The sequence below is a fragment of the Anopheles bellator genome, chromosome 1 (genome assembly GCF_943735745.2).
Source record: "Anopheles bellator chromosome 1, idAnoBellAS_SP24_06.2, whole genome shotgun sequence".
NCBI lineage: Eukaryota > Metazoa > Arthropoda > Insecta > Diptera > Culicidae > Anopheles > Anopheles bellator.
In genome coordinates this window covers 56,424,695-56,452,426 of record NC_071285.1, presented here as the reverse complement: position 1 = coordinate 56,452,426, position 27,732 = coordinate 56,424,695, and the positions used below count along the sequence as shown (strand labels likewise).

The 27,732-nt window shown below is 53.0% G+C and overlaps 1 protein-coding gene across 1 annotated transcript in view; it reads left to right on the top strand.

The window, feature by feature from the left end:
• The first annotated feature begins 1,158 nt into the window (after positions 1–1,158).
• The window catches only part of LOC131212458 (capon-like protein), a 53,447-nt gene continuing 26,873 nt past the window's right edge, over positions 1,159–27,732 (top strand). Inside the window, exons 1-5 of the mRNA XM_058206330.1 lie at positions 1,159–1,267; positions 7,361–7,750; positions 23,088–23,159; positions 23,233–23,328; positions 23,397–23,567. Coding sequence (XP_058062313.1) covers positions 7,646–7,750; positions 23,088–23,159; positions 23,233–23,328; positions 23,397–23,567 — 444 coding nt within the window. The 5' untranslated portion in view covers positions 1,159–1,267; positions 7,361–7,645. The remainder of the gene's footprint in view (positions 1,268–7,360; positions 7,751–23,087; positions 23,160–23,232; positions 23,329–23,396; positions 23,568–27,732) is intronic.

The window sequence follows — 27,732 nt, the reverse complement described above, 5'->3', positions numbered from 1 at the left end:
GGCGCGCCATGATGTAAGTAATGATGTAAACTGACGCAGAAGGTCGTGCGAACGGTGGGACCGCAAAAATCTAAGCATTACGGCGAGCAGGCAGGCAGGAACCGGTACCGGACGCTGGAAACAGGTGACTGCGAAGAAGACCACACGCTGCCAGCAAAGGGCCATAACCCTGCGAAGGGCCGAAGCGCAGCGCAAGTTCATCGCACTCTTGCTGCGAGCGCGCGTGCAACGGTTCTACCCGTCATGCACTGTAAGCCGTGACATACTGTGTGAGGAGTAGCATCGGCACACCACTACCATAGCGACCAACGACCGTGTCTCGGAAGCATAAGCATGTTTTATGTTTGTTTTGCTTCTGCAGCTGCAACTGAGCAACACGCACACACCCAGCCACCGTGCTGGTGATGGTCATTTGTTTGACCGCAGGATCGCGCGTTCGATGACTAATTCCCGATTCGATTCACGCGATCGGTGGCTGAAGATAATTAGCCCTATTACGGGTGAGGCGAAAGCAACAAAGGCAACAGAACGGCGGGAACGCGAGAACAGCATCGTCCGCATCTGCTGTTGGTTTGCAGAGCAAATGTTTGAATAGACCGATAAATTCTTATCTGTGCGTTTCGATTTGACGGTTACAAAAACGAACTCCGGACGCTCGCGACTCGCCCGAACAATATGAGCAGTGGGAGTGCGATGGGGGCAGATTGAAACGGGGAGAAAGAAAATCGCAGCTCCCTTTTTGCTCACGCGGACTCGTGACGGCCGATATTGTAGCAATTGTAATTAATTTGTACGCGCGCTGCGGTTGATAAATATTGCAATCTCATTCGCGAGAGAAAGAAGCATCAGCAGCGCGCCGCTCTCGTCGGTATGGAGACGCCCGAACATAGAATTCTTTCCTCGGGTTCCAGCATCGGCTGTGTGCGTGTCGTCACGTTTGTTTGTGTGCGTCCCGCGGCTCTCTCTTTCTTCGCCGTGTTTCGGTCTCGCATTGCTCGCGCGCGCTCTCTCTCTCGCTCGCTCGTCAGATGAGGTGACGCTCGCTCCCTCTGGCGTTCGCGACTCGCGGCGAGCTTTCGGCGAACTTCCTCCACGGAACGCGCGTTTGTTTCAGTCGTGTTTGGCGTTTTGTCGTGGTAGTTGGCCAACCCTCGGTGTTGGCGCCGCTGGACTCCCGGATCGACAAGTGTGTTCCGCGGCGTGCGCTCTAACCCTTCGGTGGAATTCGGCCGGAAGAACGAGACGCTCGGCCGCTACGGGGTAGAAGGTTGGTTTCGGTTGTATGATGATTTAAATTCAAAACACCGTTAAAACCAACCGTGTTCGCTTGTGGTCGGTGAAGTTACTCGCTCGGACGCGATCCCGCGGAAGAGATTAAAGAAGGAACGAGGATCAGCAGCCGTCGAGTGTTGTGGTGTGCGTAGGGCGATCCGGTTTAGAGCGTTGGCAGAATTATTCGGCCAGTTGATCGTATTAAACTAATTCCGATTGCTGCAACACCATCACTGGACCGTGTTGGGAAAGTAAAATTAACCCCAACATTACACCTGATTTCTCAATTTCGTCTCATCCGGCCCGGTGTTTGCGTGTGAGTCCGTGTGAGTTCGTGTGCGTTTATTCTTTCGCATATTAAAGACCGGTACCGGGCACCGAAAAAAGCGGCGGTTTGGATTCCGATCCCCGGTTGTGCTCTCGCGTGCGGCCGTCGAGATCACGTTAGAGGTGCGTTTGCGGACATTTGGATCTAATTAGTGGACGGTAGTGAAAAAGAAAACACGGCCAAGAGAGCGCATCAACAAACGATCAAACGGAACGTAGCAAACAGTGAACTGATCAAACCAGTGCCCCCCGATACACCGAGGCCAGTATTCTGTTATGCCACCCAGAGTAATGATCACCATCATTCGAGATCGAGCAGCATTCTTGCTTCTCCAACCGCCATTCTACTGGTTGGCTAACAGGAACCGTGGATCGTGGATCACGAAGATCAGTTTGCGGGTGCCGCCGGAGAATTGTCGGTTTTGTGTGCGCGATTGCATAAATTAATGCTACGCTACGCGCGGGGACTGCTGGTGGACTGTGATGAATAAACATGACACGCGGTCGCCGCGAGGGCAGCGTGCAAGCGATCGTGAGCCGTGCTACAACCCCGAGCGGTGGTGGTGGCGATCACCGGGATTGATCACTCTAGCTCGCGCTCTCTCGAGTGTGATTGGATGCAGCGCAAACCCCCCTTCCCCCGTGGAGCCCTGAGTAATCGTCGTCGTCGTCGCCGTCCGTTAATCAGCCCGTTTCGCCGGAATCGGAATCTGCATCATAATAATGATCGCAAAGCCAGCATGAGTCACCCGGGCGGAGTTGGGTGACGAATCGGAATCGGAATATTTTTCAAAACGACGGTCGATCGTTACCTGCACATACGTCATCGACGCAGGGGTTCAAAGGTCACACACGCCACCGTTAGCTTCTTCTCGAAGCTTCCGTCCGTGTTAATTAATTCCCGATTTTTCACCGTTTCCCGTCCCGGCCGTATCGGCTGCCCCGAAGTCGAGGGCCAAATTAAAAAGGTCAAAACAAGTGGATCTCTCATTGGCAACGCTCGTTCGTCCTCTCAAGATCCCGGCCCATATTGCTTGTTTTTAGCTGCTTTTTGGATCAGCGGCGAAGCAAAAGGAAAAACGCGGCATTTCCAAACATCGGCCGCGGCGACCGCGGCGACCGGGGACCTTATTGGAATAATCGGTCCGAATAAGCGGGTGTCCGGAGGCCGTGTACCGTCGGCAGGAGGGTGGCACTACGAAAATAGAAATTTATGCCATGTGCCCCCGGCGCACCATGTGCCACATGGCATATAGATTGGGTGGATCGCTCCCTTTTTTCCGCACGCCGGCCGTGTGTGTCTTGACATCAGCGTGGCGCGCGCACACGCAACGCGATCACCGGAGGACGACGACCACCACGAGTAAGAAGTAGTGGCCACTAACATGAAATTTAATTTCGTGTTTTGCTAGTCGACGACGTCAACCGGCGAGCGAGCGAACCCGGAAGATCTGATCCTAGCGGACCGATTCCCCCGCCCGCCCAGGAACCCCGCGTGTCATGTCAAAAATCGAAACCGACACCCCGGCGCTCCGACACCGAATTGGACCCGGGAGCACACTTGACTTGCGACCCAGCGGTCCCTCGGACGGGTCCAAAACCGATGGTCCCGCGGCGGGTGAGAAATGGTTCTTCAACCGGGTTGCTGCTGCTGCTGCTGCTAATAACGCTCCGCGGGGCCATTGCACCATAAGCCAAGCCGCGTGAGCCGGCTTTTCGCGCATCACAAGCAGCCGTCGGGGTCGGCATTATTTATCTTCCGTGCAGTTTCTTTTTTTTCTTCTAGCTCCCAAGAAGACTCTTGGCCGGGCTTCTGCTGCTACTCAAGTGGCCGGCAGACATTTTTTCCCCACCGGCACACGGGTTGTTTGTTTCTCAGCTCGCTCGCTCGCTCCGCCACCCCCAGTGAGGACACTTATTCTGGAAAAATATGATTGTTTACGGGGCCGAAAAGGTGCCCTGCAAAGAAGGTGGGAAGGTGGGAAATGTTCCACCGGGGAAAAATCACCACCCACCGCCCGGATTCGATTAACGAGGCGGTGACGACGGGCGCGATGATTGGCAACAGCCTACGGGTCGATATTGTGGCCCACCCTGTGAAACCGGGCCCCCGCGCGGATGATAAGCGCAAACAATATTTTCGGCTTTTCCGGGACCGAAAGGCGGTGGTCGCCGTCGCCGTGGCGGATAATTGGATGAAACAGATTCGGTTACGACGGTTGTTGGGATGAAGCGACAAATTTTGCGGCCAATCCGCGTTGTGGGGCAGAGAAACCTTAGAGCTTGCACCGACTTCCCAGTGGCCGACCTCCAAGGTTGTTGTTATTTGACGCGAACTGCGGCTCGTTTTTTCAAGCGATCCGGGGAGGGATTTCTGTGGCCCCCACCGGTTCTGGCCGTCTGGCCGCGGCCACAAATTAGTCGATTAACGGAGTGGAGTGTGTTTTTTCGGAATTAGCTTCGCTGGATGAGGGGGATGGATAGCTTCGCTCCACCCAGAACCAGGATTGCCCAGGAGCTTGTGGCACTGTTGCATTCGCCCATAAGGGCAATGACCTCGCACCGAACGCTGCGGGAACGCTCCCGGAAAACGTTAAATTCGGAGTTGCGGCCCATTTTGGGGACACATAATTACCCCGCATGCTGTGCGCGCGTCCGGAGTGTCCAATTATGATCGGAGCGACATCGAGGCGGCTCGTCGAGAACGCGGTCCCGGTCGAATTATTATGATCGGGTAATTGCGGTGGAACCTTCGAAAACAGGACGCTCGCAGATAACGGTGATAAGTGCACCGTCAATGCTGCTGCCAGAGAGTTGGGAGTGGCTGAATTTCAAGCAGGTTGATTGCGCTTGATTGGACAGTTTCACTGTTGTTTTACTAGTTCCTCTTTTTAGGCTTTCTCTGCCGGGCGAATTGGCCCCGGACAAACCGGGTCCCAAAAGGTGGCCACTTCGAACACACCTGCCACTTGGTGTGATTGCAGACGACCCGAAAGCTAGCCTGTATGAGTGTGTGAGTGCAGGGACCCTTTATATTGGCCGGCCCCGGAATGGACGTGTGGGGGCCCATCAGAAGGACCAAAAAGTACATGATGGTCCACGAGTTCAACAGCACTGAAGCATAACAGGCGCTTAAAGTGCCCACAGAGGCTGTAGCCGAGAAAGAGGGAACTTGGAGCTATAAAGTTCTAGATACGGACGAATTTCCCCCAAAATCTCACGATCATGTGTACCGTGCATACAAACACCACGCTGGGCCAAGAATGGATCAGCTCTTCGGTGGCGGCAGCAGAATAAGAAGAAGGGGCCAAAAGGCGGCCAAACAACCCTTCAGAGTCACATACACAGGCACGTCCGCGGTTCATGGTGTTTGTTCGCGACGGCGGACGGTGGTTCGTTGCGTGTCGGCACGGCCGAAGGGATCGTCGGCGGAAGAAATGGAAAACAAAGAAGCCCACCGTCATTGGCCACGGCATGGCGAGAGCCCTTCAAAGAGGGGCGTTGGACAGAGCACCGCACAACTATTTTAATCACCCGCTTCCCCCATATGATTATTCTTTCCCCTGGAGGGTTGTGCCTGTGCCTGTCTGTTTCGGCACCAACAACACAGATGATTAAATTTTTTTAGCCCCTTAAAGGTGGAATACCTTTTAGGCCACTTCTTGATAGGAAGGGTGTTATTTTGGACCCACCTCTCTGTGGTGGGATTTTTCGGGTTAAGGGGAACATCGGAGCGTACGGTCTGATCTTGTGCAGACCGTACGCAGGGTAGACGTAAGTTGAAATACCCAGTTGCGTAGACGTGTGTTCGCGTCCAGGAGTGTGTTCCACCTTCATCGCTGTGCCAGGAGGAGGAATAATTTCTCTCTCTCGCTCTCTCTGTCTTTCTGAAGGATCTGTAGGATATTCGTGCTTCGGTTCGACATAAGAGTCGAAGCCTCCTTCGATAACACTCACATACACTGCCAACAGCAACAACTACTACTGCTACATAAAAACTGGTCCAAGAAAGCGGTGCGTTGTTTTTTGCGTACTGTTCCTTTCTGACTGGCTGGGCCGCCGGCGAGTAGGCTCCGTGAGTGTGGTTCGAGAATTTAATTCTTTTTTTTTTGGGATGTGCCTTCTTTTCGACCGGGCGAAGTCGTTCCCCCGCGGGGTCCACGGTCGCATCGTCAAAACTCCGCGCGGCCGCAACCCAAGAATCCGCTGACCGGAAGACGCCGAAAAGAGTGGGAAAGAGTTGAAGCGAACCCCAACCCCAATAGAACCGGGTTGGACAGGGACAGAAGTTGAGCAGAAAAGAATGGCCGCCGATCTCCGAGAGCGCGCGATCGTCTGCCGGAGTTTTGTCGGGGCAATTCTCGGCCTCGGTCTCAGCTGGGATCTGTGTTGGCCGGCGATCCTTCTTGAGGTCTCCCCTTGCGCGTTGGTATGGCCCCGGCGAGGGGGACAGGTGTGGAAGAACACGGCTAATGGAATCTTGTCTCTCGCTCGCTCGCTCTCTGTCTTTCTGTTTCGCCCCCAGCCTGGTCGGTTTAGAACCGGTTTATCCGGTTTTTTTTTGTTATCTCCGATTGTGTGCTGAGAGCTGTTGTGCCCGTCCGGTCTTGGAAGGCGCGCCTGAATGAAGGAACCGATCGGTGGGAGAGAAGGTATGTCTTCTGCGTGAGTGCAGCTGCACCCGGGGCTCGGTCTAATCCTTTTGCGGCGCCCGAATGCCCAGACCTCTTGCCCAAGAAATCCCCTTTACTTCCTTCGTGTTGGAGTCAAGAATTGAATAGCTGGCTGTCCAACGAGTTCCCGGCGTCCTATTTCTGGGGTGCCTATATGATGTATTATTGCCTTCGGATCATTACTTCGTTCGCTCCTTTGTTCGCTCACCTTCCGGAGATTACGATTCGGGCCCCGGCCCGGGTTTCGTTGTGCTCTATTGGGCAGAAAGCCACACGTAGAGTGCCACATATAATCGTGACATACGCGCGCAACATTCGGCCTGAAAAGAACGGGGTTTATAATCTATTTTACCGACGACGAGCGCACCAAAACCCGAAGGGATGCTTCCCGGCTATTGCCTAGTTCCTTGAACCCCGCTCCACGCTCCCTGCCGGGCCGTGGATCTTAAGTGAAAAGTTCTGTAATCTCGTTATCATCATTTGGGCCGGATGCTCGTTCGTTCCACTTCCCGGGCCCGAAGTTTCACCATGAAAAAGTCTCAAAAAAGGAGGGATTTACGGGTGGCACCCGCATTACCCGGTTATGGCGCATCAATCGGCCACGCAACCGGTGGCTCTGACTTCGCGGTTCGCGCGAAGCGAAGAAGCGAACGCCACCATCAACAGAGGGGGAAAAAAAAATAAAAAGGAGCGTCGGAAGTGAAATAAATGTCCCCCTATAACCGTCAGCGCTCCTTCCTGGGGTTGCTGCAGGAGAATCTGAAAAACCGGATTAGGAAACGAATTGACGACGACGACGGCGGCGGCGAGAGTTCAGAAAAGGAAAACCGGAAACCCTTCTGAATGTGATTCTTCTCGACACGCGAACCGTGTTGTGTCGTAGACGAGGTACCATATGCGGCCTACGGCATCTCACGGTTGGAGCGCCTTTGGTGCGCGCCACCAAAGTTCGTTCACTTCTGCGTGTGAACCCCCTCTCTCGCTTTGTAAGGGCAGCCTAGGCACGATCATCAGCAACAACCTATTGGCTCCGGGGTCTGGGGCCATCCACGTCCTAATGCTGTGTGTTCTGTTCCGTACCCACCCAGACCAGTCCAGATTCTCAGTCATCCATCATCGGTGTGCGCGGTGCGTTCTAGACGAAAGGAAAAGGCTGAAGCTCGGCTCGGAAGCCTTCTAAGCCGCAGCCACATACGAGTTCCGTCTTCGGTCCGGTCCGGTGAAGATTGTGTTGTGTGCTCCGTGAGTGTGAAAATTGTTGGCGTGTTCCGAGTGGAAGTGCTACAATATTCCGGGACGTCCGTGATCCGTGAGCGACCCGCAGGAAAGCAGTGCCCCCGACAGGAAAGCGGCGGCAGGCCACAGCCACAAAGATGCCTTCTCAGCCTTACGATCTCGTCAAGGATGATCAAGACATCAGAGTGCCGCTGTACCCGGAGCAGGCTTTCTACGGCAACGGTCTGATGTTTCAGGCAAAGGTAAGCGTTAAATAACCCGCGATTCGCCGTTGATTCGGTTCTTCCGCATACGATACGGCCCGTGTGGGGCCTAATTGCTCCTAGGGCAATATACAGGAGGCATCTCCCTGGCGCGTTCGCTTCGGGCCATTTCAAGATAGAGAGTGATAGATAGAGAGAGAGCTAAAGAGTTCAATGCTATAAACGACCCCATATGTATCGTGGTGAGGCGTTGCGACCTCATGTGATACACGCTTTGGGTGCGATCGCAGGGAGTTTGGCCTCTCAGGTCTACTGCTGCTGGAGGTTGAAGATCTTCTCGTTCTACGCTGCACCAGCGGGTCCAGGCTGCTGGAGTCGGTAGTAGAGTAGGAATTTCACCGTAGGCACACTACACGCTTTCTCTCATTAGCATTTGTGGAGTCAGGTCCATAGACCCGAGGGAGAGAGAGAGAGAGAGAGGGCATATGTTATTGATCTTCGCCCCTTTAATCGTGTGGAATACATCGATCGATCCGATCCGTGAGGGCGGCTCCGTATAAGGGGTCCCATAAACGGCGCGCATTCTCAGATATGACAGACCCCTACTGCTGACCTCCCGACAGGGCGGCAGAGAGAGAGTTTATGACCAATCGGGGCAAGGTTCGGTCCGACCGTTTGAGGTGGTCCAAACGGTGGTCCGATCGCTGACCTTCCGAGTGGGGTCCAAGATCCGCGTCTCGGTCCATATTTATAGCTGGATTCCCGGATTAGAATGCGCCGCGACTAGAGGGCGCGACCAGAACTGGTTTCCGGGCCAGCCAGGAAGCTGTCAAGCTCTGGCTGGCTGGCTGACCGGTAGGCTGGCAGGTACAGGCGCACACCTACAGTAGATAAAGATTTCCACAACTCGACGCCCTTGACGCCAAAACCTTTCCCCGTGGTGGCGGACCGGGCGGGTGTGGGACGAGAATTTCTTCCAATACGACGGAGATGTTGACCATGGCCTGTCTGGCCTCAATCCACCACCCCTCAGGTGTGTCCGGAATCCGGAATAGGGCTTTGGTGCAGTTCTGGCGAGAATAGGTTGCTCTAGTTCCTGGAGTTGGTTCATATTTCCCTTTGTCGGGTCGGCTCAGAATAGCCCATTCGGATCCGGACCACTAACTCCGTTTGATGACTCTATTCAGCTGTTGGGGGGACATGGGGGTGTTTCCCGTCAACTACTGGAGTAGTAGCTCCGAATAGGGAACGGGAGCGTCCCAATTAAACTCTGCCGATGAAATGCTGTGGCATATTTTAAGGCTGGCCGGCCGTGCCCCACCGGCTAATTGATCACGAAATGCAATCTCACACACCCCTATGGGCGCCGCGGCAGCATCAGCCTCCCCTCTTGGCCAGACTTAAATTAAAGCGTGACGCCGGACACCACGGCGAAATGAAAGCACTAAATTTTTAGCCGTTGGCTTTGTTTTCATTTCTCCCGCGTGGCCCGGGCACCGGGGGGAAGGCATTCATATCTTCACCTGATTTCCCTTTTCTTTCTCTCTCCTTCTTTCTCCTTCTCTTTCTCTTCACATTCTCGCCCGGTTTTGATACCTTTCCTTGGGCGTTTTGGCACCGAGTGACACCTCAAAAGACCTCGAAAAGAGAAGAATAAAATGAATTATTTCGTCCGGTTTTAATTTCCTTCCGAGAGAGTTCCGAGTGCTCTGGGGGTTGGTTATCGCCAGGCTTTTCACCGTGCTTCCACTATTAATTTGGTCCGTTTTTCTCATCATGGTTCGCGTCTTTATGGTCTACGAACTCTTCTACACCGTGGAGTGTAGCGACACCAACCAGGTTGACCAGCTCGGTGTTACGGCTCTTTGACCACCGCTTGCGGCCATTATTTATCGATTGTTTCTCCTTTGCCTCGTCGTCGTCGTCCGTACCACCTGTCAAAGTTTCCGATTCCAAAACGGTTTCGATACCGAGCGCAACCTCAACGAAACTTCTCTGGCTCTGGCATGTAGATTGGCATCACAATAGCTGCATCTGGGTCGCTGCACACTTCATGATTGTTTTGGTTCAGTGAAGAAGTTCAGTGATGAGGTCCCCAGCTTGGCAGAACCTCGACAGTTTCCATCATAATTGCGGTGACATTTAATTGGCTCCATTAGCCGGGCATGGCATCTGGAAATAGAAAAACGGAAACACTCGTTGGCTTGCTGTGGCTGGGCCCCCCCCCTTGAGGCTAGATTCAGCGCCATCCCCACTCGAACCAATTAAAGCGGCGTTCTCTCCAGTAGAGAGCGAGAAAGCTCCCGAGTTTTGGAATGCTGCTGGAAGTGCTTCAATTCATGCTTCGGGCGCTGCTGATGATCACCTCACCGATCGTGTGGCTCGTTCCAGCAGCGATCGTTATTTTTCGTTCCAGCGGCGGTGCCACACAAGGCACCGCCGAGGCGCAGTGTTGATAAAGGGCGCAAAAGGGCCCGATCCCCAGAACGGAAACCGTGAGCCTTGCCCGGTGCAGAACTGCCGATCGATCGGAAAGAGTAAATGCATGCGCTTCACTGTGTCGTGTTCCGCATATCGCGAGAAGTCACTGGGACGCGGAATGCGGGAAGTCAGTGCATGGTCACGCCACGCCACGCGAGGGTTCGAAGTCACAGAGGCAAAAAGAGAAATCCATTAAATCTAATGCACACCGATAACGATCGCCACCACGGGTGATCCTCGTGTGGTGGTGGTGGTCCCCGGAGTTGGGGTCGTCGTGGCGGCCATTAGAGGAACGGAGAGAAAGACTGATAGATGATGGCGTTGCAGTTGATTAGATTGACAGTAGTAGGGGCAGCGCAGCCCAGCGATCGCCTATCGGCCGTTGCCCAGTCGAACAGTGGAGCGGGCCACATCTGTCACACGGGACCCATGCGCCATCTTTGTTTTCGTCACAATGCAAGTTTCTTAGTCACGACCTGCGCGACGAGCTATGGGATGATGGGAAGAAGGCCACACGATGAGGTTCCGTTACCCAGCCGCAGCAACCGTGCGGAAGAAAAGCGGATGAATCACATAGAAAATGACATTGTCTTGGAGCTCACCTTGTCTTGGAGCGAGGAACCCTCCACCGGTAGCCGCTTCAACTCCAAAGTCCACCGGACACAAAAAAGGGACTTTTCTCGCGTAGTAAATATTGATTGATTGGCCTATCATCTCTGCCGTGGGACGAATGTCGTCGTCTGTGCAAAGTCGGCCGATGGCTGCTGGACTCCTGAAACAAAGCGTACCGCTGCCACCAGCAAGTGGTGTTCAATCAACTTCATCGCCTGAGTAGGCTATGCTGCTGCTATTCATATTCGTAGCATCAATTCAGTCGCGGTCCTACTCGGGAATAGAAATACTCGGGAATATTTATCTGATTGGCTATCGAGCCAAATGACAATTTGGTGACAATTTCATGCGCCATTTCGCGTGCACTGCCATTTTTCGTAGGCTACTAACAATAGCAACGCAATATGATGCTGTGTGATGGTGTGGTGCAGTAAAAAAGGACCCGAATGGTGGCCACCGGTCCCGGCGTCCGGAAGCAGTATCGCGGCCGGCCTGAGCCGCAGCGCCCGAGTTTGACGTTGATTGGACGGATATTGGCGGGCCTGGTCTGGAAGAAATTTATAGCACATCGTTATGTGGAATGCGATCCGGGGAGCGACCGTTGGCGTCCCATTTCGAGATAATCTCCCCGTTTGGGGCCGGCTGTTCGATTATGATAAGGCATTTGGCGCGGACGGGCCATGGGCAGTGATTAGGCACGTCATTTCGTGGCCACCGTAGGCCGACCAATATCTTGCGCGGTCTCGTGCCAGTTTTTATTGGAGGCTTACTGCTCCCGAGGCATGTCACGTAATGGCGTCATCTTTGCCGCGTCCCGGCAGAAGCTCTCGATAACGGCAACTGCTCCCTAGGTCCACCTAGCAGAAGCTGGCTTCAACCGATCGTGGACCAGGTTTTATGCCCCAGCCAGCAGTGGCAGCGGCAACAACACATCTGCTCGTCGTTATGCTTCGTTGACGCGCCTCGGGCGCATGTGTGTTCCCGGCGGCCGCTGGAACCGCGATTCTCTTTTGCCGCTCGATTTACCAGCAGCTTTCTCGCTCGTGTCCCACGCTCCGGAAGACCTGACCTGGCTTCCCCTTTTTGAGGTATGTGGTACGGCGCGTGCTGGTGCTGGCGCAATGTTTTGTTTCCAAAGTAGCTGAGTAGCAACAACCAAACCCAAACAAGTGACCGGAAGTGACTTCGGAAGCTGGTGCTCTAAAACAGTTCAACTGCAGCGCAGCCCCAGTTGTTGAATCACAGATTGGTTGAGCGGGTCGTTCCATAGGTTGTTTGTCGAACTAACGTGAGAGACTGTTTTTTGGGGAATTCACATAAAATCAAGTAGTATGTCCAGATGGAAGCAAAAACAAGGCCAACTTCTAAATAGATTATCTCAAATGAAGATCCGTAAACTCGTAAAAAAAGAGGTTCTACTTGCAGGATGCTACTACAGACTACAGAGGATCGGCCTCAGGCACTCGGGAAGCCGCTGTGATAAAAGCAGAAGCCAGAAGGATAATAGGGACAAAAACTGCACAAAATGCGATTCACGATTTGTCCGCCTTCTGGGAGAACTTTTGGGACGACCCTCGTCTGCCGGAACACAGTGCAACATCAGTGCGGTTCTGCATCAGCTGTTCTGTGCTCCCGTTTTTGTGTTTCCCTGTTGTTCAGGTGTTCCGGGGATGCGCGCCCGGGAAGGGCCTTAGACGAGTTAGGGTTGGGTTGTTCCCGGGGGCTGGGGCGGGCAGAGATCCCGTTTTTAATGTTTCCCCGTGGCATTGGCCTCCCCCAGGCTTGGCGTTGTTCCGTTCCGTGCGGTTCAGTTCAGAGCGAGGAGGACTAGGTTCGTTTATCGCGTACGCCCTCTCGTCATCCGTTTATTTCCTCCGCTTCGACTCGACTTCGCGTTCGCGCTTGGCTTGGTCCGTTCTGAAGGGGGGACCACCATAACTACCGTTTGTTTTCGCGAGTTTCAATGTCAAGATCCCGCGCCGGGCGGAAAACTAGTTTTCCATGAACGCGGGTCGATCGGTCGTTGGCTCGTTAGCTTAATCGAGCATCGAGTCGGGCGCTGGTTATGGAAAATCGAGTTGTTGACGACGCGGTTGGGTTGGGCTGCCTGGCTGCCTCCGTTTTCCAATCGAAGCAAGCTGTTTTGTACAGTTTATCAACCGCCTGGAACGAAACGGTCGAAGTCGAGTCGAGCCGAGTATTGCACTGTTCAACGGGGCAACCTTTGAAGAAGTCGGAGCCTCTTGTACTTTTCTGCTCGAGAAAGAATCCCGCTGCTTCCCGGTTTCAGCCACGGATGGTGGGTACCTCTGTACCTTCTTTACATTCTACAATACCCGTACCACCGTCGGATGTCGATTTCCAGCGGAAGTTGAGCACTCTAGCACGGCGTGTGCACGGCATGACACCAACCAATCATTACCATCCCGACGCCCGGTGCTGGGGTGCTGACGTCGCCCACCGAAAGACATCCTGGCGCAGAGTTTGTATTTTCATTTGTGTTTATTCGCTGACGTTCTGCTGAGCTCCAAAGTGTGTATGGGAACATGGGGGGACGGAACTCGGATGCTTTCAGGCACTCGAAATGGAGTTGGGGACCGGCTGTGTGTGTTCGAGTAGAGAGTTTCGCGCAAACATTGCAATTTCAAAATTCATGAGTCACTCCCGGGGACCGTCCCGGGACGACACCGGGACCGGGACCGGGCTAGGCCCGGAAAGGGTCTCCTCGAGAGTGTGGGACAGACATCAACACCAAGCTACTCCGTTGGATAGGAATTCCAAGACGCGGCAGAGAGATGGAGGCCTACACACAGCCCTCAGCCGTATGTCCTGAGGCGTTTCGTGTCCCGCGCGCGCACGTGTGTCGGGTTGTCGTCGGATTGCCGCAGAAATTGCGTTTTTCACAACCTCCGAGTGTGCGTGGTGTGGGAAATAATTTACCATTTGTCAGCTATTAATGCGTACCGGGTTTCGCCAGCAGTTCTCAGGCCGTGGGGAGCCAGGCAAATGGGAGGCAAAATCCGTCCCCTCAAACTTTAATCAAACTTTGTTAATTAAATTATAAGTTTTCGGTATTTTTAGCCCCAGGAAAATATGTGCATATGTGGGCTCTCGGTGCGAGACCATAACGGCTTCTTCGGTGCTAGTGTGCTTAGTGTGGTCGGGTTTGGCCTCTCCGGGGCAAGTTTGTACACACAATCTCTCGGTCGATACTGGGCTCATTATTTCCGGCCATTAGAAGCCGGAACAGCGATGCACCTCTCGTTCATCAATTTGCTAATGCACCGTGGGCACCGGCTTCCGGCTTTGTAGTGATTAATCGATGCGTCCGGAGATGATTGAGCTATCCGTGACGGGGAAGGTAAAGGTCGTTGCGCTGAGTCAGTTACAGGGTTTTGTTAAATAAATAAATAAATAAATGCTCCGTTAAATAGAATACTCTGTTGGTTGAACATTCCACATAGGAATTTGAAACAATTTTATTGAAATCATAACCAGCTTGGGTCAGCTTAAGAAGCACTGACTCGCTCGCTTCGTCAACATTTGCCACGCACTTTAGCCACCGCGCGCGATGGTGTAATGGCTGGCTAACGGATTGACCGCCTACCACCACCCAGCTGCGTGCTTCGGTGTATGTGTAGCGGGTGCATTTCTGAGAATTTGCAAACATGCCAAGAGGCGACGACGATGGCCGGCCCCCGTCGTCTAACATCGCAAAAGACCCGGCGGGGCGGCGCACACAGATATCTCTCCTTATATGCAAAAGGAGGGAGGAAAAAAGCGAAAAATGCGGGCCAAAAGTGTGTGCGCGGGTGCACCACCCGATGGGTGATGGGTGGTGGTGGACCTCCGCAGGGCCAATGCACCTCCTTTCTTTGTTTGGGGCTGGGTTAGCAGGGCTTAGGTTTTCTCGGGGCCGGGCTGCTCCAGCATCAGCAGCCCGGTGGCGTACATGGTCTCATAAACCACTCTCTGGTTGGTTGATGTTTGCTGGCCCTCGGTCGGGTCTCTTGGGCGGCTATCACACATTCGCGGATGGGTGGCTTTCACTATTTTCACAAATCGTCGGTGGACAAGCGATGCGACAACGGGGGAATCGGTGATCTTGGAGCCGCCAACATCATGTCCGTCGTGCGGCGTGTGTGCCCGGCGACCCCCTAATCCTTTAACGACGACGTGTGTTCGCGCGGAGAGATATCCAAGAATGACGCAAATTGACGCGTCGAATGCTTGGCGGCCACGACGAGTAAAAAAAAAATCATCAACAACAAACGTAGCCATGGAATGTCGAAACCGGAATCTGGACGGGCTGGGCCGTGTCGGGCGAATGACATGGCGAAAACAGCCGAGGGTTCCGTTTTTCGCGACCTGGCACCCCTTAAAAAAAGGCTGCCAACGACTGACAGCTTTCATGCCGCCGGTGTCCGAACGGGATCGCCCGAAAGGTCCCGGTCCGAAAGGTGGTGGTCCTCCTTTGGCCGGCAGATCTGTATTGAAGAATGATGGGCGTTCAGTGCGCCTCGAAATTAGCTGGCCCCGCCCGGGTGTGTGGTGCTGCTGCGCCCGGGCGCCCGGGTGTGTGGTGCCCTCTGATCCTCTGAGCCATCGGTGCCATTATCTATGATTGGATCGCGGTGCATCGCGGGCATCGATCGGTCCTGGACACCCGTTTCGGGACCGTGAGGGAAAGTTCCGTACAAGCGGCCACAATCGAAGGAGGATGTTGGCGTTGATTGAGAATTATCGGCCGATCGGACTCTGATTGATTGGCCACGTCCGCGGGGTTCACGTTTGGTCACTTCAAGTTAATTTTTTTAAACCCGGATTTCGATGGAACTGGGGATTTGGTCCTGGAAAATAAAACTTTGGTTTGAAAACCCAGCTGAACCGTTAATTAACTGCGGGGTTCCGGGTGGTCTTTCGCCGACACACGACAGGACATAGCCCTAATAAATAACCTACTACGTGGAGTGTTAATTTCTCACTCTCTAAAAGGCTTAAAACATAAAATTAATTCTCATTTCCGAATTTCTAACCTAAACAGCCTCAGCGAAATTGCCAATTACAACGAAGCTTGTTAGTGAACCCCTCACCCAAACGGCGGTCAATAGTTTCTTTGTTCGGGCATCAAACCGTGGCCACACACCATGCGAAGTCTCACAGGGCTGCGTTGTGCCGCAGGACCCCTGGCTGTGTTTCTCTCTATCTATGCGGCAAATCTTCAATCGATGCTGGCAGCCCCCTTGAAAGCAAAAGCCCATATTTCCCCATTTTTGGCACGCCGTGGCGCGCACCTCCTTAAAAGGGAGCCACACGCAAAAAATGCGATCGAGAGCGGGGAGTTTAACGACCACCATCGCGTCGCGTCGATCGCGGGTCGCCGGGGGACCCAATAACCGATGGGAAATCGATGGGAAAGTGCCGCCCAGTAGCCCAACTAATTGTCCCCGGTGGGGAGGAAAGAGTGCCGCGCGTGCGGAAAACTCCGGAAGCCCTCTGAGCGCGCACCCCTCGGGCAACAAAGGCAGCCCGCAGAATGGTGCATTCCGTATTCCGGTAGTGGCGCCGTGGCTGGGCTCCCTTGGCAGGGCTTACCCATTTTTATTCGTACTTCAAAAACACGCGCTCGGACCGGGGGCTTAGAATGTGTCAGAGGAATGGCAAAACAGTCGAGGGACCTCTCGTCGAGGGAGCGGAGAGAGCTACGAGCCGGCAGAAATGCAGTCCAGCGAATGCAAATTGGTCCCACAGCTGAGAGCTGGCCGGTGCAGAGGGTGCAGCTGCAACGATGCAGCTGGGCGACAACAATGCGCCGGTGGTTGGTGGTGCGCGGCGGGTCAAAGAACCACGCCAATACGGTTCGATTTATGTTCGGGGTTCGACATCGCCATCGGAGTCCCATTTGGAGTCCCGGAAATGGTTCTTCTTTTTTGCCCTTTTCAGCATCGCCGCGTTGCTGGGCCACGTGATTGTTATGCTTTCTGCTGCAGGCGGCATAGTTGGTGGCTTCTTTCACTTTATGCGGTGTGCGTTTTCTTCCTGCTTTTTCTCCGTTGTCCGCCACCATTCCATTCCCGGGAATCCGGAGTTGTCTGCCTCTTCCGGCGGGCATGATTTGCATTATTCAATTGCGTTCAATTAGCCCCGCGACACGTGTGTGGCTGCTGTAACGGGCAGAGACCAAACTTGGGAGCCGAGTTCTGGGCGCAAAACTTGGTACCCGCCATTCTGCCCATTTGCATTGTGCAATTTGACTATCAATCTGCTCCGGGGATAAAATTTTGGGCAGAGAATATATGCATCTCCATTCTCTCGCCGGTCGGTCGGCAAAGCATTGAATATGTATGGCTCGTTTTCGGCATAAAACCGAAGTTCCTGGCAAACCCAAACTCAATTTGAATGCACTCAAAAGCGGGGTGCAAATTTAAACTCTAACACCAGATGACACTGGATGGGTGCGCTCTCGGGAAGATTCATTACTTCCGTTCCCCAAAGGGTCATAAATCTGGCCGGCTCATACTAGTGGCCAGCTATTCAGCGTATGTGTTGTTTGCGGTAAAACGGCGGCGCCCTCTCGTTTGGTCGTAAACTCGAAAAGCCCGGGATGCCGTGCGACGTGGACCACGCCACGCCACGGGCATGAATTACGGAAGCACGTGTTTGACCGCGTCGCCTGTGATTTTGCACAGCCCCCCGTGGCTCGCCGGTCGGTTCATGTTTACTTGGCCCGATTGTTGTGCATACATAAAATTTAGATGGCCAGAAGATTGAGATAGCTTGCAATGAAGGACTGGGCTGCCTGTGTGCAGCATCACCCACCACACGAACAGGAATCATTTGACGATCAAAAACTGGCGATGGAAAACAGAGAGCAAAACTGCATAGAAATGTATTGAGTGACAAATAAGTTCCAAAACGCGAGTTGCCGAACTCACAGCAGATGGTTTTCCAACATAAATTTACTTCCCCAAAAAAATGTTTTCATTTCTCCCAATTTTCGTCGAAATAGTTAACGTTTACGATTACGCTACAAACTACAATTAACGATTACGCTACAAACGGTGTGTTTTGTCTACATAATTTATTTTTCCAGTAACGGAAAATTAACGGCAAAACAATAAATTCAGTCGAGTGTCAATCAAAAGTCAGTCAGTGCAAATGAAGAATTATTGGCAGGAAACATTTTACCGACTAACGGCAACGTTATGTCACAATAAGAAATAAGGTCGTAAAACAAGGACTCCATCGACTGTTGACATGGCATCACCATGCTCACGGTTGCTATGGTTATGGCCGGGGAATTTATTTATCACCGTGCCGCGCTGCCGTGTGCACTAATTATGAAAATTAGGGCGAAAGAGCAGGCCCATAAAGAGATTAACCTGGTGCTGCAACCCCGGGCCAGTGGGCGAGAAAGCGCAGCAACCTCCGCCGCGAGACGTATTGGCTGTTTTCGCACATAAATAATGCGCGCACATACGTCACGGTCCGCGGTGCGGCTTTGGATGGCGGCCAAAAAGGACAGAACGCGCTAAGACACGGGCTAAGAGCACAGCACACCATTTAGCACACGCCGGGTCGGGTGCTGTGTCGACAAAGTCGGACCGTCGGGTTCTAGAGACTGGCGTCAAATCGTGGAACCGCGAAACGGATAAACACACACTCCACGGCCGACTGACTGACGGACTGACGGACCGCAAAGCAATAGAGAGCAGGATCAGTGCCGGTGACGGTGGAATATCCCCCTCGGCAGTCATTAGCGCTCCGCACGAGCTGGCGATAGTTGCGGGGGCCAACTCTCTCGTGCCATCGGACCGCGCGAAACATAAACTGCTGAACTAAGGCCGGCAGCCGACAGAACATCATCGCGCGGTGGTCGCGCATTCTTCATACACTCTGGGCACTGGGCCCCAAAACGCCACCGCCGAGACTGTTGAGTCCGCGGGTTTCGCACGGGTTGCGAAAAAACAGTACCTTCGGTTTGGAGAAGCAAAAAAAAAGCGTCACAACGGTACGACCCAGTTCTCTCTGTGTCGTTCGTGCTTCGAGTTTTCCTTTTTCTGTGCACTGGACGCGAGCGCGATATGTTTGCTGACGTTGGGGTCGGTCGGTATCCCATGCTGGCTGGCCGGCTGCCGGGACGGTGCGCTTCCGCCATTCCAGATCTGGCCAGTTTTTGCCGACGCAGCTGGAACTTTGCAGGATGATTGTTTCGCGGTTAGTAGTGTTGTGGTGGTGGAGGGTGCCCTACCACGGACCAAGTAGTGAAAGGGACAACGACAATCGCACACAAAAACCAAGAAACCAGAAACAATAAACCGTAATCAATTTTGGCAACATGTGCCGGAAAGGCCCGACCCGACGACGCCTGCTGTGGGGTGGGGGGGCTAATGAAGATGTAAATATTGTAATATTTTGCAATGGCTGCTGTGGTACGTGGTTTCAATCGACCAGGACCAGGAGATATGTAATCGCAGAGAGGGACAGCGACTACTTGCTTGCCCCTTTACGTGACAGGCTCTCATTCTCTCTGACACTGAACAATCCTGTGAGTCCTGGGGTCGTGATGTGAATTTCCAACAGAATGGCAATGGTTGCTTGCCTATTCAGCATTGCACGGATGGCCAAATCTGATGTTTATTCAATCGATTTATTTTGATTGATGATCCTTGCGATACGACTTTTCGCTTTTCCCTCTGTTGCACACTCGCTGACCAATTAAATCCGGGCGGTTCCGGTGGTCGTGTGGGTAATTAAACATTGTCAGCAAATTTTAGCTATATGATTTTCAAAAAATGGCACAAAACAAAACCGATGTGCAGTAGTCCGACTTCGAATCGAATCGTTGTTCGGCATTGAGGTAGTATTTTCCAGCCATGGCTACTTCGATCGATATTTCAAGCGCTCGACAGTGACATAGTTATCCGCTAATGACATAGTGCACCGCGCTAGCTATGTTAATGTGGAGCACTTAATCCTGCGACTGATTTTTTTGTGTTCATAATGGGTAAAACAATTATCCATTCGCGGTGAACATTCGCTTTGAAATGTTCACCATTTGTTAAATGGGTATGACAAACGAATGTTAGTGCGAACTGCTTTCGTGACTCACGCTCAGACAGAAACATAGCCTGCCATACCGTTTTCCCTGGGCTTTTTTACACCCAAAACCGGTTCGGTGACGTGGCCGGAGTGCCACTTCCGCCACGAAAACTATTGACCAAAGCCCGATAGGGCGTTTGAAATGGCGCGGGATGTGACTCATGTTCTGCCGGTCAAACAATTGCATCGACAACAGTCGACCTCTGCGGAGCGGTAGTCCCGGGCCACACTAACCAACCGGCGGTGACGATGGTGGTGAGCATAACAATTGGCCCAAGGGGTGAAATATTTTGATCGTCAGTCACGTCAGCCCTTTGATTGATCCTCCCCCGGCACCCGGCCAGGAGAGATTTCTCTTTTGCTATTCCTTCGCACTTGAAGTCAATCACACTCGAGCCACCCACTCGAGCAGCAGCCCCGGGCCCCGGGCCCGGGACGGCAGCATAATGCTATGCTGCACCGGATCTCTAACGACGTGCTTCACCGGCAAAGAATGTACGGTGTGTTTGGTGTGACACACTCGAAGGTGTACGGCACGGGAAGTGGCCTAAACACGGCAAGATTGAGACACACCCTGCCTGCGCTATTGATTGTTTGACTTCCAGCTGTCTTTTCCTTCTGCGCGACGGGCACATACACAAGCAACAAATAGGTACGTGACCAACTTCCGTTTCTCGTGCCCCAACATGAAAGGCGATATGTTGCGGGTGGGGGGGATGCACACGCGTGCTCCCTTCACAACGCCCTCCCGCGTGCGGTGCAACAGCTGGAATGCACTTTGCACATATCCCCGACCCCCCTCGCCCGTGGCAAGCCACAATCGCGACAGAAACATGCATTCAAAGCGGTCGCTTCTTACAAGCTGCCCGTTCCCCGTGACTCTCCGATGCACTTTGTCATGTGACGTTGCACTTTGCAGCTGCACTCAATGCTGTGGGGCGGTGGGCGGCCTTATGTTGCCCATTTAAAAGCGTTGCTCTTCTGACACATTTGTGACACTCTTCTGACACAGTTGCGCGTGCTGCGCGTTTCCGTTGCTTGCACTCGTCTTGCGGTTTGCCGAAAGGGGGAGCGTGTTGTCCTCCTTCCCCCGCCCGTGGGGAGGCCCTACGGACGTCCCGGAGGGCGGATTGACCATTGTGAGTTGGATGGGCTTTAATGATGCACCTTCTTCGTGTCCGTGTCCAACGTTTAGTTTTGCATTTTAATTTTTGGACTTGAATCTTTTTAAGCTCTGACCTTGTTTCTCTCTCTCTCTCTCTCTCGCTCTCCGTGGGATCTGCATTGATTGCGTGCGTTGATTATTCCATTCCGTTTTCGCCCCAGTTCCGCTTTAGCTTTACGAGTTCGCTTCAATCGCAGCTCGCTATTTCCATGTTTGCGTGTTTAATATCGTTCCGCCACCGACACGCAACATAACCCCGCGCATCCGCCACCTGTGCAGGCGCGTTCCGTCGTTTTGTCTTCTCCGGCCCCCAACAGGCCTCGCTGCTGCGCGGGAAAGGGCATCGGACCTGCGGAGATCTCGGACCTGAAAACCGGACTGATGTGTGCAGATCGCGCGAGGAGAGGTTGCTAGGTCGCACGTGTGGCGCCGGTTGTTGTGCATCAGCTGCTGCTGGAACCTCCCCCTTTCGGGTGGCGCTCGCATATTGGTTATGTCCTGTTTTACGTGTCGTGTGGTACATCTTTTTCACATCGACCGGCTTTTATGGGGCTGCAATCGAGAATTCGTCACTGGTTCGTGTTTCGGTTTCCTCCGGCAGGAAAGAAGGAAAGCGCACGCACCGGAACCGCCGGGACTGCCGGAATTGGTGGGCGCGCGCTATCCAACCGGTGCCGGGTGGGCGATGGATGTCTAATTTTAAACATGTTATGAAACGCTAACGTGTGACGAAATAAACAAGGAAAGCAGTCGGACTGGCTGGCCGGCCGTCCTCAGATTGTGGAATTGGAGAAAATCCGACCCCTGGCCGTTATTCTGGTGAAACGAGCATGACACAATCGTCGGCATTACAGGGAAACGATTTCTCCGGTCTCGTAGGCCCTGTTCCTGTGCTGCTGCTGCGATCGGTTCGATTGGAAAATTAAGCTGTTCTGAATGGTGGGGTGTCAGTAACATTTTTTAAAGCAGGGTCAAAGGGGCGTTAAGGGTTTGAAGCAGCACTAATGTTACAGGGTGTGGGCCGGTGTTTTGTTTTTCCGGTTCTGTTGCTATGCTACACACCGCGTCGGTTACGCCTGATCGGCCACCATACCGTCCAGATGGCGCTAACTAAATCTGTCCTCTCTGTATCGGGGTGTTGCATTGCCTTGAAATGGTTTTTAGGAACAAACTCAATTAAAATGGGACGCACCCTGTCGATTCGCCAACCAAAGACAAAAAAGACACGGCCAAAAATTTACGTGACCAACCACGGACGCACGGTCCATTTCCGTTCTACCCGCGCCGCGCGCGATTACTTTCACTTGCTGCTGGAGAGTTGTTGTTTGTGCGTGAAATTAGCCCACCGATCGCCGGACGCGATTTCCGATTGACAGTTGGGGCGATGTAAACAAACCTCTCCCCGGCAAGATCGTAGTCAACATTGCCGTCGGGAAGGCTAATTTTATCCTTCTCGTTCGCTAATAATAACGTTCCGAAACGAGATATTTTTGTACTGCGTTTTTGTTTCAAGTTCTTCGGCATGTCTTTTCTGTGTTTGTGCGTCGGAAAATCGTTTGCAAAATATCACGCTTCCCCGCCGATTATCATCGATCGATGCAAGCCCGTGCGGGACTGGGGATATTTCGTTTTATGTGTCCCCGGGGCGGTGTCCCCGGGAGCTCGGGTGTTTCTCACGATGGCAACAGTATGCACGCTGCGCCACGCGATGATTCATCGCGTTGTGCTGTGTCCGTCCCCTCTAAATGGGCTTTATAAAACGTGAGGAATGCAGCCATTTTATTTGTCCATTTTCTCTCAGCGCCTGCGGGGACACCAGCCGCGGTCACCGATTCGTGACACAGCTGTGGTTCCCGACACCGCCCGAAGGCAGAGCGCTAATTTGGCGAGCATGTGTGCAGCTGCTGATTCGAGTGTCCATTTTGGGTGTGGAAAACGTACTTCGTAAAACAGCATTCTTCAAATTCAAGTTTCACATTCTAAGTCTTCCATTCTGTTCTCTGCTTTTCCTCACAGCTCATCGGATGGCAGGCCGTACCCAGGCCCAGCAACCGCACGGAAATCGTTCAGGCCATGCGTAGGATACGGGTAAGGCACGGTGCTCTTTTGACGTGTGGAGACCTCATTTCTAATCCCTTCCGGTACTCCGTCTTCTTTCCAGTACGAGTGTAAAGTGCAAAACAGTAAGAAAAAGAAGGTCACCGTCAACATCTCCGTCGAAGGGGTGCGCGTGTGTCTCAAGCGGAAACGGCGAAAGGTAAACGGCGCACAAGTCTCCTCGCGGCCACAGAACGACTCTAATTTCTATTTCCCGCTTCCTTGTAGAAAAAGCAACACCAGTGGAATGACCCGCTGGAGATAGAGCTGCTCAACCACCCGATCTACCGGATATTCTACGTCTCGCACGACAGCAACGATCTGAAGATCTTCAGCTACATTGCCCGCGATGGCAGCAGCGACGCGTTCAAGTGTTGCGTTTTCAAGACGAACAAGAAGGTAGGTAGCCCCGTCAGTCGCAATAATATGGCACGCGCAAACACTGGGCACGCACTTTTCGATCCGATCCGATTAGCAGCTACGGTCCCCCCAGAACGGAACACGGATTTATCGGTTCGAAAGGATGACATCGCGATTAAGTGATTAAAAAGGGTTCGGGTTCGGGGAGCCGCGTTGATGCGTTAAGTACTTGATCCTCCGCCCCCCTTTGAATGGTGCTACATTTTTGTGTTATTCAAAGCGGAGGATTTACGATCCGAGGCGCATAATATGAATTCCAATGGACGGCCCGAGGAGGTGGGAAGTAGAAATCAAACATCGAAAATATCTCTGTCCTCTCTGTCTGCTGGCACATCGGTGCTTGTCAGTGGGCAGGGTTTTCATCACGGTAGACACCGACCGGCGGATTCGGGATTCGGTTGTTAAATCTCACACCACATCCGTGTATGTGTCATGCGTAGTTCCACGAACCACATGCTGTGGTTGGTTGTCAATGCCATCGATTCCTCGGATCTCGAATGCTGAGTGTGCGGTACTTGCTGTTTGCTCTCGATTTCATGGTGGTGACATGCACGCCAAACGTGTCACCGAGAGATGACTCACTCGAGTCATCGATTCAGGTGCGCCCCGTCAAAACTGTTACTCCCGTTCGGCTGGTTTTTAGATTAACCGGCCTACAAACAGGAGAACCCTCATCCTTGGTTGGGGCTTACACTGGAACGAATGTAAACGTCAGACATTGGACGTGTGGAGGCTGTGGACTGTTTTGGGTTTTTTAAAAGTTTAATGTCAATCCAGTCAATCCTAGCACTGCTCCTATCTTTGTCCCTCTGCACAGCTTCTTTTTGGTTGGATTGCGGTTTTGGATGGTATCCAATCAAATGGCGCTATGTGCGATGCCACTGTAACCTTCCATTATTATTCGATCAAAACCCACGTCAAAAAGGACATGCAGGACACGTTTCAATTTTTATCCGGAGCACTGATTTCGATACGATTAGGGTTGGCAAGCTGCTGCCCGGTAATCACGCGCCACAGATCGGCCATTCGGCGGAAACTGGTGGGAAACTATTCTCGGAAAACTTTGTCGTCGTCGTCGCCGGTCGGGAAATGCGCTCGAAGGTTTCTCCTTTCGGAAGACCCAATAATGATTGTGTTTCACGCACACCCGCACGTCACGACCATAGCACATATTACCGTAACCATTGTGTTTAATAACGGCCCGAAACCACCGGAGCTGGAGGCAGCCTCACGTGTTGGTTTCATTTGATTTCGGAGCCACGTTTGCCTTGTGCGCCGGGGGTTCCACGTGCACCACCTTTTCCCGTCGCCTGGAAACGTTGGAAACTCTGGATTTAATTTCCACCCTTCTGCTGCTGATGATTGGGGGCAATTAAAAGCCCGAAGAAGAAGCTTTCTTATCCGCTTTTCACGCGTCGCGCGTCACGTTATCTGCTGGCGTTCTGCGACCCAATCTCGTCCCGACCGGTGCTGGGACGACGGAAGTACCCGGCCGAGGGATGGTGCGGGCGGGGGGATTTGCTCAATGGTGCGGCGCGTACAACCATTCAGCAGCAGCAAAAAAAAGGGAAAACATCAAGTTAATTAACTTTTCTCGGCGCACCACCTACATCCCCCAAACTGGGGGTGGCGTCTGTACGCCCCTTCAAGAAAAACATCTTCCGGTTATGGTATTCCGCATCGACGACGTGCGACGACGGAGGTGCCGCTGTTTATCGACACCATCCTCAATGCTTTGGATCGCCCGGCCGTCGTCGTCGCCCGGTGTAAGTTATGCGGCTTTCGGGGGGCGTGAAACAGGAATTCTCGGTCCGTGTGTGTTTGTGTGTGCGGAGGTGCCATTTAAATGATAATCACGCACCATGTCTGGCACGTTCTGGTTCTGAGTCCGTCCCCACATTCCTTTTCTGCTCGAGCATTAGCATACGACGACGGGCCGGGCCGCGTTCGCATGACTTTTGTGTGTTCTCTGGTGACAGACTGTGTTCCGGCAGATGATATCGACGCTGGCGAGGAAGATTGTAGGAAGAGCGGCCGCCGCTGCCCAAAATATGCTTCCGGCGGTGGGTGAAGTGTAATGGAAAATTTGTTTCATTGTGATAAAAACTGTAATTTAGCAGACCGCTCGCCCTCCCTCCGGTGCCGGTACTCTCCGATTCCACCCGCGGTTCGATTAGACGATTGGCAATTGGCAGCCGACAGAATATCCGCCCTCCCCAAAAAAAAAGTAATCATGTCGTCGCTGCCGCTGCCGAACTGAAGTGGACCGAAAAGATAGACATTTGTCGCAAAACGACCAACGGGGCAGGAGCCGATGACGCCCGCCACGGTCGAGCAAATTGTTGGTGACAGGTTCAAAATTAAACCGTGAGTCAACAACGAGAGAAGTGTGGTGGCCACACCCAGGCCCCCGCCGCGGTGGTGGAGTGAAAAGAAGGGCCTCCCCGCGCACCACGGACTTTTGTCGTACACCGTTATAGAGAGAGAGACAGAGAGAGAGAGAGTGTCATCGACAGAACCTTTCGGCTGATTTGATGTAGGCAACAGTCGAATTCGTCCTGTAAATCGGTTTTTCTTTCCAAGAAGCCCTTCATTAAGGGGACACATTTTATGATCATATCTCTGACTGCTACTCAGGCAAAACGGTTTCGAAGAAGATTAAAACCTGAGAAATGGCAAAAGGTGTTTGGAGATGTGTACGGGGTTCCGTTCTGCTTCGTAAATGATCTGTGGGGGCACTCCAGGAGCGATTTGTTCGTCACACCGAAATCTCAGCGTACCGCATTGAGACCTATTAAGGATAGCAGGAAGGGACACAAAATGAGATGAATTTTTAAGAAACAAATTAAGTCGCAGCCACAAAAAAGCACAAAAAAGGAACCGGGTCAATCAAAGTATTGAATTACTCCCTGAAACGATGAAACGCTGTAGGTCAATGGCGAAAATGGCATCTCAAAACCTGAAATGAGAAGCACTGAGTATTTAATCAAACTCTCAACAACGTCTAATCCGTTGATCGTGCCCGATCAGAACGTCGATCGTCTCCGCCGCAAACAGCCAACACAAATCGACGGTTGACCGCCGACTTCCTTTTGGTTGTTACCGCGAACCACGGCCTACTACGTCTACGTTGCGTGTTGATTCGCGTGCTCCTCTTTAAGAGCTAAAGTGAGAAACGAAGATAGAGAACGAAGGGAGACAGAGAACGAAGGCATAAATTCAAAGAAACCGTCAACGATCGAGTGAGCCACGAGCCGGTCGCGACCGTTGGTTACGAAGAACGCGCATCGCGAAGACAATCGTCGTCGCCCATCGCCGCCTGGGCTAAGCTCCGCGCGCGCATAAAGCATGATCGGTCGGTCGGTGGGTGATGAACGAGGGACTTAAACCCAGACACCGCAGACAAGCCAAACACTAGCAGCAGCAGCAGCAGCTCCTCTTCCTACGGGCGTTTGTTTTTATTTTGTCTCCGACCCGACCCGGCCCGGCCCGGTCATCAAACAGGTTGTTCCCGGGGAAAGCGATATTCGGCGGCTAATGAAGCATAAAATTGGAAACCGTGTGTAGACAGCGGCGGGTCACACGCCCTGTCCCGCGTAAGGCCTTTTGCTCTGACCTACGCGTTGCTGCAGCATTCGATCCGCACGCCAAGCCCACCGACTGTTTTGGGTGGCTTGCGGTGGAGCTCTGAAGCCGTACCCTCGATATATATCTGCTCGACCTTGGGCAGGTTCGTCGCTCTGGGTTCTGAGCGGCTTCTTCTTCTTCTTCCTTTCGGCTCGGTCCGTCACTGCCGTCGAATAAAAAAAAACGGGGGGGCAAAGCAGTAATAAGAGTACCGGGCGGCCCCATCTACGACTACGACGGGATTCGGCCTGTTGTTTTCCCCTACGAATTGAACTTAATGTGAGCTCATAAATTTAAGTGGATTCGGTCTCACACGACGACGCCCACCTGTCCACCCCCCCTCCCCGGAGTGACCCCCGGGGGCGGTCGGCACTACATTTGTCAAACGCGTCGTGAACCGAAACTGACCACTGACGGCGTCGGACGGCAGGATTCGCTCGGCATGGCGGCTTCGATCACGGAGCGCCGCCTGACACGAGAGCTCACGCGCGCGTTTGGTGTCGTCGTCGAAGAGATA